This window comes from Nanorana parkeri, unplaced genomic scaffold, assembly GCF_000935625.1.
Source record: "Nanorana parkeri isolate BGI_ZX_2015 unplaced genomic scaffold, ASM93562v1 scaffold17, whole genome shotgun sequence".
In the NCBI taxonomy this organism is placed as follows: Eukaryota; Metazoa; Chordata; class Amphibia; order Anura; family Dicroglossidae; genus Nanorana; species Nanorana parkeri.
In genome coordinates, this window is record NW_017306285.1 from 3976152 (window position 1) to 3987561 (window position 11410).

The 11410-nt window shown below is 49.3% G+C and overlaps 1 protein-coding gene and 1 non-coding gene across 9 annotated transcripts in view; both read right to left on the reverse strand.

The window, feature by feature from the left end:
• Positions 1–1399: 1399 nt before the first annotated feature.
• Positions 1400–1471, reverse strand: TRNAE-CUC. The gene has a single exon. It is a non-coding gene; the product is annotated as a tRNA-Glu (tRNA).
• Positions 1472–9828: 8357 nt separating this feature from the next.
• Positions 9829–11410, reverse strand: part of TPD52L2 (tumor protein D52 like 2) — a 25029-nt gene continuing 23447 nt past the window's right edge. For all 8 annotated transcript variants that reach the window (XM_018559748.1, XM_018559740.1, XM_018559722.1 and 5 more), the window contains one exon: positions 9829–10026. In XM_018559748.1, the coding sequence (XP_018415250.1) occupies positions 9940–10026 (87 nt within the window). In that variant the 3' untranslated portion in view covers positions 9829–9939. The remainder of the gene's footprint in view (positions 10027–11410) is intronic.

The window sequence follows — 11410 nt, forward strand, 5'->3', positions numbered from 1 at the left end:
GGGGAAGGCTTAGGGGGTGATTGGGGTAAGTATAGGGGATGGAGGGGGAAGGCTTAGGGGGTAATTGGGGTAAGTATAGGGGATGGAGGGGTAAGGCTTAGGAGGTGATTGGGGTGTGTATAGGGGATGGAGGGGGAAGGATTAGGGGGTGATTGGGGTAAGTATAGGGGATGGATGGGGAAGGATTAGGGGGTGATTGGGGTAAGTATAGGGGATGGAGGGGGAAGGCTTAGGCGGTGATTGGGGTAAGTATAGGTCATAAGGTGAAAGCTTTTGGTGATGAATAAACACATCATCCCACACGTCATCGTGGTGATACTCGTAGCAAAGTCTTTGATATCTAAAATGAAGTTTCTGGCCCTCATTCCGCTTCCCCCAAGTGACATAAGCCAATACTGAGCCTTGGGATGCGGCCCGGGATCTACTAACATCCTCCGAGATACACAGAAGACAGTCACGGCTTTCTCATGTATTCTAGAACTGTCATCAATCATTTTGTATAAGGCCCCGTTCACATTGAGCGATTTATTGCGCGGTAATTCCCGCGATATCACAGCTATTTACTGCGCGATATCGCGCTCCAATGCTTGGCAATGGGGCAAAGGGTCCTGCTGTCGCGGGTCGTGTGTCGCTACAGCAGGACCCTTTTTGGATCGGATTTTGCCGCGATTCAATGCTTTTTGGTGCAAGCATTTGCGCGATATCGCGCAAAATGCAAATGTGCGAATCGCGCGACAAATTTGCGAATCACGCAGTGTGAATGGGGCCTAATATAAATATGACATTTCATCATTCATGTTATTTATAGAAAAAGGAAAGTCATTGACAACAGCGTTGAAGATAACCTCCAGCCCTGCGACTTTATATCGGCAGGTTAGACTGTAAGCTCTTGGGGTTAGGAAACGGCTATGCCTTCTTCTCTATATTGTGTTACATGGTGTATTCTTTGTACAGTTGATGTCAATGGTAAAATATATTCTACATATGGTTAATGATGGGCTGTGCAGGTCTCCTAATATTTACAAAGTGCCGCCTTCTGCTACATGGGAATTCCGATATGTGTCCGGTACGGAAGTCCCCAATGACCGATGATGCGTCTTCTGTGCAATACATTGAATAGGCTGATGATGCGTCTTCTGTGCAATACATTGAATAGGCTGATGATGCGTCTTCTGTGCAATACATTGAATAGGCTGATGATGCGTCTTCTGTGCATAACATTTAATAATGTGAATATTTACTGAAAAGGTGTGATTATGTTTACTGAGTGACTTGTGGATCAGTGGGTTGTAATCCAAGTCCACGATTAAATAAATGCATTCGTTAAAAGCTGAATGTACTTATATTCTTTTATTTAGTATTCGCAGCAAATTTATGATTTTAAGAAAAAAAAATCTCTTTCCCTGACCGGGAATCGAACCCGGGCCGCGGCGGTGAGAGCGCCGAATCCTAACCACTAGACCACCAGGGAAGTTGCTGAGCTCTGTTTCGCAATGAGCTTCTCTAGGAAACTGCCCCCTGCTGGCCTTTGAAGAACATGCAGCTGGTGAACAGCAATGGTAAGAATTTGCATTGATCTCAGTAAATCAGGGGTAGGCAACCTTGGGCACTCCAGGTGCGGTGAAACTACAGAGCCCAATTATGCCTCTGTGACTCATGCTTTTGGCTGGCAGTCTGGCAATGCCTCATGGGACTTGCAGTTCCACAACAGCAGGAGTGCTGAAGCTGCCTACCCTCGCAGTAAAGGTTTCCTTTAGTGCAGGGGTAGCCAAACTCTGGCCCTCCAGCTGTGGTGGAACTACAAATCCCATAAGGCATTGCAAGATTCTCACAGCCACAGACATGACTCCCGGAGAGAGATGCATCATGGGATTTGTAGTTTCACCACAGCTGGTGTTTGGCTACCCCTGCTTTAGTGCCCATATACATTACTTTGGTGCCTTAACATGCATTATGTCAGGCATTAAGGTGCTCTGCATTAAGGCAGCCCTTTGAAATCACCTAATTGTCCCAAAGATTGCATGCTTACCAAAATGTTTGCTGCAACGTTGGGGCCCGTTCACACCAGGGCCATGCATTAGCGCACGGAACTGTGATCCCTACTTACTGTCCGCTGTCGGTACTGTGGACCCCAATGTACCTAGTGTGCGTTAACGGCGTGAGAGCTGTGTTGCATTGCCGTTCATTTGAATGGAACACCAAATGCACCTCCGACCCGCAGTGCAATCTGCCGCGCCACAATGCGCAGTACGTGGTTTGCGACTGAAAAAACAATGACGTGGTAGTTTTTCCAACCTCGCTGAAATGCATGGAATGGCGGTATCAGGCGTTGTGGCATGGTCGATCGCATTGCAGGCATGATGTGCGTTTGAGATGTCATTCAGATGAATGGCAATGCAATGCGCCTCCTGCACCGTCAGCGCAAGGTAGATGTGTTGCGTGGCAGTGCGTGTTAAATGCACAGAACCATGCCCTTAACGCACGGCCCTGGTGTGAACAGGCCCTTAAGGGGTATCAAATGATCTTACACAATACACTTCCTGTATCTGGAAGCATCGTTTCCATAATAAACGCCGCCATCCTTTGACAAACATTTTTCCTGACGCCAATACATGGCAGCATACAATGGGGGCGGAGCCATACCCATTGTATGCTGCCATGTATTGGCGTCAGGAAAGGAAAATTACCGCTAGGTAAGTATACAATTTTCCGTTTTCCTGACTCCAATACATGGCAGCATACAATGGGTATGGCTCCGCCCCCATTGTATGCTGCCATGTATTGGCGTCAGGAAAGGAAAATTACCGCTAGGTAAGTATACAATTTTCCGTTTTCCTGACTCCAATACATGGCAGCATACAATGGGTATGGCTCCGCCCCCATTGTATGCTGCCATGTATTGGCGTCAGGAAAGGAAAATTACCGATAGGTAAGTATACAATTTTCCGTTATATTGCTGCATCAGATCCAGTTTGAAATTCAAGAAGTGCATTGGGAATCCTTCAGAAACTATGCCTGTGTCAAGAGTGTTGAAACAGCCACTTGTGACTGGGTGACAACACAGGGATTCAATCGTGAGAGAGGGACAAAGCGTTGTCACTCTATAACAGGAAGTACGTAAAGTCTTTTAATGGTTACATGCCCATGCCTGGGCTGCCCACCTCATGGTGGGGATTGTATGCATCTGCAAGGCTTAAGAAAGCCATACACCTTCTGTCATTCAAGCTGACCCGGGTGGTGCCGACGGGGCCACCCACGTGCTTGAATTTGGGCCGATTCAGCAAATATTTGAGTCGTGTATCTGAGCCAATCACGTTGCTTGCGTACACTTTGCGGCTTCTACATATTCATTAGGTCTGGATAACAAGGCAGCGCAGTACGAGAGGCGGTTCTATTCCACACATTGCGCATGACATTTCTAAAGGTCCATTGTTACTTCTGCAGCACGGGATAAGGTCAGCGTGTACAATGTCAATCAGCAGATGGAGCGAACAAGTCTTACAGGTTTAAGTCAACCGCCGCTCCCAGCTGCCAACTTTGCAGCGTGCGGCTACACGTGGCCGTACTATGGACGCCATTACAGCGGAACTCCAGGAAACAGAGCTGGGGGGGTGGAATGGATGAGTACGCGGGAGGGAAGACTTGCAGAACTATGAGACGAGTGAAAATCACTCACCCTCATAGTTCGAGCCGACGCGTGACAATGAGACTGTCAGGCTGGGCACACACCTTACAACCATCGCAAGACTTTTGTCTTGCGATGGTTGTAAGGTACTTAAAAAAAACGTACGATCTGCCCATCTTGCATAGGCAGATCGTACTTGCGATGATCGCAAGCCACGCCCCCTGTGGGGCGGGCTTCCGATGACCGCAATGCCGAACGCTCAGTGTGCGGAGCGTAAGGCTGTTATCGTACGGACATGCCACAAACCCGCCGGACATCGTACGACGCACGGCGGGTTTTCGAACATGTCCGTAAGTTTAAAGTCGTGCGACCGTACAGTAGTAGAGGTCGCACGGCTTCCACACACCTTATGATAATCGTACGATCGCGGGATTTCCCATGATTATCGTAAGGTTTGTGGGCACCCTCACAGGTCTGCTCAGTAGATCGGGAAGTGAGTGAACACATACCGGCGTTCGCTCACTTCTCGATCTCCCTGCAGAGAGCGGTGACTGTCACTCACAGCTCCCTGCGGGGACTCCCCTCCCATCCTCCAGTGCTGACTGGCGGAACGGACGGGGGAGGGCACAGCTAGCTCTGCTTCTAGATAGGCAGAGCCCGCTGTCAATCAGGCAGCTGGGCGGATCCAGACATAATTGTGAGGATACGTTCCGGCTGCGGCGCTCTCAGTATACCACAAGCTGTAGCTCGCGGTAAACAGAGCTTTGGGTGACGGGAGGACGCTAGTTTGTGTCCTCCCGTGACCCTGAGGAGAACTATGGGGAAAAACTCTCACCTCATAGTACTCCTTACAATTGCTGTGCTGCACAACTGAAGCTGCAACAAGAAATGCTTCAATGAAATATTTCTATGGGGCGATTTCCCTTCACTTCCTGTTCTGCACAAAACAGGAAGTGAGAGAAAAATCACTCCGCAGTAAGGGCAGTCCCCTCTTCATCACAGCTGAGAAACGTGCTCGGCTTTACTTACCCCGGCACACCATTTGTCATACCCATCTGGATATCAAGATGGAGGTTGTTGTTGTTGCTGGTTTGTTTTTAAAGGGGCATCTTGGCAGTGGCAGCTCACGTTACTGTCATGGGTCTCATTGCAACCCCACTCTTAGCACAAGGGGGGGAACATTTACCCTTGCAGTGGAGGCCGAGGAACTGCAATGGGTAAACGCAAATCTAGGAGTTGAGGAACAAGTTTGAATACTTGGTGCATCCCTTGCTCTGGCAGGTCCCCAGAAGCCTCTTCTCTAAGGGCCCATTCACACCAGTTGAGGATCATCTCCAGACCAGACCGTTTCCGGACCCCAAAATGCATCCTAATGTATCCCTATGCGATTTCTGGCCTCTGTTCCCTTCCAGACCAGAAAAATACTGCTTGTCCTATTTTGTCTGGTCTGGAACGCATCAAAATGGTGTGAACCCAGCCTTAGGCACTCTCGTCCAGGGGTCACATGCTAACATCATCACATACTATGCTGGACCAATAGTCCTGTATTGTACATGAGGATGGCAAGGACCCGTCCGTAAACTGAAGAGAGCAGCAACCTATCAGACATTACAACTGATTCATCAACCCCTAGACCAGGGGCAGCCAAACTGCAGCTCTCCAGCTGTGATGAAACTACAAGTCCCATTAGGCATTGCAAGTCTCTGACAGCAACAGGCATGGCCTAATGAGGCAGATACATGATAGCTTTCGTAGTTTCCCCACAGCTGGAGGGCCGCAGTTTGGCTACCCGTGCCCTAGACTTAACCGGCATTTGACCCCTGCAGTGAGGAGATAGCCAACCTTTGCACTCAAGTTGTGGTCAAACTACAAATCCCATAATATCCCTGCCTCTGGAAGTCATACCCGTGGCTGTCAGAATCTTGCAATGACTTCTAATTCCACAACAGCTGGAGGGCTGAGGTTGCCTACCCGTGTCTTAGATCATATCTCCTAGGCCAGGGGTATCCAAAACTTCGGCCCTCCAGCTGTTGGGAAACTACAAGTCCCATGAGGCATTGCAAGACTGTCAGCCACAGGCATGATGGAAATTTGTAGCGCCACCACAGATGGAGCGCTAAGGTTGCCTAGCCCAGCTCTGGCCTAATGAAATGACTACAAGAAAACAGTTCAATCTCTTGGTAGTTGGAGATGTAACATGCCCAGGTAGCTCCATGAGCCATTGCAAGTCTCTGACGGAGGCATGACTCCCTAGAGCAGTGGTGGCGAACCTTGGCACTCCAGCTGTTCCAAAACTACAAATCCCAACATGCATCTGCCTCTGGGAGTTATGTCTGTGGCTGTCAGAGCCTTGCAATGCCTCATGGGACTTGTAGTTCCAAAACAGCTGGAGTGCCAAGGTTCCCCACCACTGCCCTAGCGGCATGATGGCATTTTGCAGTTTCCCCACAGCTGGGGATCCACAGTTTGGCTACCCCTATCCTAGGCCCTGCTCCTCTCCCCCCACAAATACTGCCAATTGCTTGCTGTGTAAATACAATGTAACAATCGTTAGATCAAAGGTGTGACCAAGTATCCATTTTCTATGCCCATCAGCTCCATCTAGTGGCCATGATGTGGTATTTTCCTGATATTACATTTGACCTGGAAAGAAAATAATAATATTCACAGATCGAATGCACATGCAGTTGCGCAGGACGAATGGCTCTGCAAATTGGTTATAAACGCATCCCATTGCTTTTAAACAGTATCTTGTATGCATATCACACATATGAATGACAATTCCCCCCCCCCGAAAAGACCACAAACAACAAACTTACTATTAAATGCTTTATTGACATAGCTCTGCATCCAACGGTAACATAGGGTGAGAGCAAGAAAAAAAAAAAAAAAAAGCCCTGGGTCCTGCCCTCTTACAGTGGGGGTCAGTATATAGGGCTGCAAGCCCAGCAGCCTTCACTCTTGCATGCAGGACCTGGAAATCCACATTTCTTACCAACCTCCACCGTGCCCTCTATGCTGCAGTGGGACGACAGAAAGAGGTAGGCCCCCTAATGGACACAACAGGAACTTGCAGATGGCAGGACAGTTTGAATGCTTTGGTTATATGTGTCACAGTGATAGATTGAAAACAGCACGGCTACAACTAATTACAAATAATGCAGGCGACAAACCCACTTTATGCGGACAGATGCAACGCTCTCAGGCTTTTTTTTTTTTTATCTCTAGCAGATCGAACCAGTCCACCCCGACTGACCCAGTCCTCCCAATTATCACTATATAGCAGCAGTGCCTCCAATCTAGTAGATGGTGCTCAATCTTCCCTAAAGTGCACCTGTCAACGCCGCGGACCCGGCCATTTGGTGGAGTAAGAGTATCCACTTGTCTGCTACGGGCGATGGGTGACCTGCGGGCCTTTTGGTGAACAACTCCTGGAGTGCTTGTGGTTCCTCGCCATCTTTGGTGTCCACACAACGTCAACTGACCAAATGTTTATGATGGTAAGGGCTAAACTACACGTGCAATTTTCATCTGAGAGATTTATCCACTTCCAACGGCCATCTTATTTGGTTAGAGATGCATGGAAGATTTGACATAGCTCAGTCGGGCTGCTAAGTCGCTAGGAACAAATGGCTTCCTATGGCGCAAACTACACACGTGGCATGCAGCAGCGGATCAATATCAGACAACTGAGCAATGCTCCAGCCATGTGTGATTGATGGCTACCAGAGCCTACTGCATACTAACGGTGTAGCTTACGCCTTACCTCCGCCATCTGTTTAGCGAGCAATTAGCAGGATTGACCTTCCAGGGTAGCTCTAGCTCAACCTCGGCACTCCAGCTGTGCTTTAACTACAACTCCCATCATGCTTCTGACTCTGGGAGTCATACTTGGTGCTGTCTGAGTCTTGTAATACCTCATGGGACTTGTAGTTGCACAAGAGCTGGATTGCCGAGGTTGCCTAACCCTGTCTCCTAGAGGCCGGGTGTAGCCAAACTCTGGCCCTCAAGCTGTTGTGGAACTAAAAGTCCCATGAGGCAGTGCAGGACTCCGTCAGCCACAGGCATGATGGAAATTTGTAGTGTCACCACAGCTGGAGTGCTGAGGTTGCCTAACCCTGTTTCCTAGAGGCCGGGGGTATCCAAACTTGGGCCCTCTAGCTGTTGTGGAACTACAAATCCCATGAGGCATTGCAGGACTCAGTCAGCCACAGGCATGACGGAATTTGTAGTGTCACCACAGCTGGCGTGCCGAGGTTGCCAACTCCAGCTCTAGCCTAATGAGGTGACTACAAGAAAACAGTTCAATCTCTTGGTAGCTGGAGATGTGAAATGCCCAGGTAGCGCCATCCTGAATGATCATATGCAACGAGCCACCGAGGGCAGCAATCCAAAGCAACCAATCAGGTTTGGAGGAAGTGCAGTCAGGCCCCCTCCCAAAAAGAAGTCTACTTGGCCGCACTAAGCACCCTCTACTGCTCTAAATAGAACGGACCCCCTGTGTACCCCATGGCACCCTAGTCAATTGTCAAGGAACGCTTTTACCCCACAAAATGGCTTCCACACTTTTCAGACAAGTCCCAATCTATGTAATAAAAAAAAAAGAAACCGTGACCGTGAAGTGACGGGAATGGCGCGCACAGCTCACAAGCGAAGGCATAATTTAACATGAGCCACAGACAAGGTTGGCATGATATAATTCTATATACGTCTTATATATTTCATTCTTTGCATTGTTCTGCTCGGAGACAGAGAGAGGTGAGAGGCCTTTGTTTTTCCGTAAGCAGGTTGTGTATATTTCGCATTCTAAAGTTTCCTGCGAGGACGCGAGACATTCTCTATGTGCTTGAGAGCGAAGTGCAGAAAGTAGCGTAAACTCTGAACCCCCCCCCCGACAAAAAAGGAGTCCGATACAGACACCGAGGCGGGTAGAAAGAATTGGGAGCTATGTGGAATCTGGTCATTAACTGCAGTGACTGAACCAGAAACGGGTCCATTCTTGGCTCTCCAGAGACCATGGCCAGGGCATACGTGGTTCCCCAGAGACCATGGCCAGGGCATTCGTGGTTCCCCAGAGACCATGGCCAGGGCATTCGTGGTTCCCCAGAGACCATGGCCAGGGCATTCGTGGTTCCCCAGAGACCATGGCCAGGGCATTTGTGGTTCCCCAAAAGACCATGGCCAGGGCATTTGTGGTTCCCCAAAAGACCATGGCCAGGGCATCTGTAGCTCCCCAGAGACCATGGCACTCATGGCTCTTCAACAACCTTGGCTAGGGCATTTGGAGCTCCCCAGAGACCATGGCCAGGGCACTCATGGCTCTTCAACCACCTTGGCCCCCCAGAGACCGTGGCCAGGGCATCTGTAGCTCCCCAGAGACCATGGCCAGGGCACTCATGGCTCTTCAACAAGCTTGGCCAGGGAATCGTGGTTCCCCAGAGACCATGGCCAGGGCATGATGTAGTATCACCACAGCTGGAGTGCCAAAGTTGCCTACCCTTGCTACAAAATAGATACAGCCACACACCAACTACCCAGAATAAATGAAAGAGCTCCCCATAGAGGCTGTGGCCACTCTCTACGCAGAATAAATGAAAGCGCTCCCCCCCAAGAGGCTGCGGCCAATTGAAAGAGCACCACCTAGAGGTTGCGGCCACACACTCACTACCCAAAATAAATGAAAGAGCGCCACCTAGAGGCTGCGGCCACACACTCACTACCTAGAATAAATGAAAGAGCTCCCCCTAGTGGCTCTGGCCACTCTCTACGCAGAATAAATGAAAGAGCTCCGCCCCTAGAGGCTGCAGCCAATTGAAAGAGCACCAACTAGAGGTTGCGGCCACACACTCACTACCCAAAATAAATGAAAGGGTGCCCCCAACGGCTGTGAACATAATTATACTTTCTGATCCAGGCAGGGTCCCCTGTGCCTAAAATACAACCACTTGCGGGGACAGCACCCTACTCCTCCTTTGCTGCCTCCTTCATTCCTTCAATTCCCAGTAACGCAATCAAGAGCCACCATCATCAGCAGGAATTCCCTCCCCCTTTCACAGAGGGCTAAAGAGGCAGGACAATGGCATGGTGCGGTGTGTCTCGACCGGTAGCATCCATTTTCGAAAAAAGGGGGAAGTCTTAGGAGGGAATGTTCAAATTTCATGGGATGTCAAAAACTTGGGAGGAAGGGAGGGGAATTAGTGTCGTCTTTTTTTTGGCAGCCCAGCAAGGCTGTGAGATGATGATGGGAGTTGTTACAAGACAAGGAATGGGAAACAAAAGTAAGGGGGGGGGGTTGGGGGTGTGAGGAGGAAGGCCTAGAATGGAGCGGAATCCTGTGACTTGTCCGGTGAGTGTAAGCTCTGGCTACCGTTCTCTCCATTGCTGTCGGTTGACCCCCGGGGCTGCAGAGAGAAAAATAAATAAATGGCTCCAAAATTACAGATATTGAGAGGAGAAAACAATTGTAGCGCTCTCATATACAGCGGTGACACAAGTATATTGCAGCAAATAATCATTTTGTAACTGGTAGCACTGGAAGGGCTGGGTCTTCATTGAGTTTTAAAGCTGAACTCTGGGATAAGCAAAGATGAATAAATACAAAAGTCATGTGTACTCTTCCTCTAATCTTGGTGAGCCTGAACTGGTCCTGTCTCTACCCCCTCCTGTAATAAAGACCGGTGACTGCTGTTCTCTCTCCTTGTGCAGGGTGATTGGTCTTGTCTCCACCCCCTCCTGTAATAAAGACCGGCCTATTTTGCTTACTCCTCGTGCAGAGAGACTGGTCTTGTCTCTGCCCTCCTCTCCCCCCCATAATAAAAACCGGTCACGGTTGCTCTCCCTACTTGTGCAGGTGACTGGTCTCGTCTCCGCCCCCTCCTGTAAGAAAGACCAGCCACCACTGCTCTCCATCCTTATGCAGCGTGACTGCTCTTGTCCCCGCCCCCTCCTGTAATAAAGACCAGTCACTGCTGCTCTCTCTCCTTGTGCAGGGTGACTGGTCTTGTCTCCGCCCCCTCCTGTAATAAGGACGTCACTGCTGCTCTCTCCTTGTGCAGGGTGACCGGTTTTGTAAATCGCCCCTTGTATCCATTATGGGTGGGGCCTCCTGGCTCCATCCCACAGCTCTGCTCTCTGCACAAGCTATGTACAGCACAGCAATGATATCACTGCATGTTTTGCAAGACAATACCTAGATTTTCAAAGGCATTTGCTGCACACACAGTGGATTTATATCCTTCACAGTTATTAAAGAATATATTTAAATAAAAGTTTTTGTTCCCGAGGTTCAGCTTTAAATGACAAATATTTCAAGCAAACGTATGTGCTTTGCCCATGCAGGCCAAGAGCAACAGGTTCACTTTAAACTTGCTAGTTAAAAAAAATCAAAAAAGCACTTCCTGCACAGAAAAGGGTTAATAGCTACACCTGCCGTGCCACTGATCTTTGCCGTCTTCAAGCACCATGCTGGCTGAAGAACCTTCAGCTTCTAACACTTCCAGGAATGTCAGATGCCTTAGTCACCCGCGGTGAACCGCGGTTTGCTGTGTTGTAAGGGCTGGCGGATGGAACCGCTGTGGGACCTGGCATTTGATGCTCCTGGAAGTGTCTGATGATGGAGATTTTTCAGCCAGGATAGTGCTTGAAGACAGCAAAGACCAGTGGTACGGGAGGGATAAAAGTGAACCCATTTGCAGGGAGTCCTTTGAAAACTTTTTTTGTTGTTCGCATAAAATCATATTATTGCCCCCCCCCCCCCCCCAGCCACCTCAAACTCCCCTTTCACTT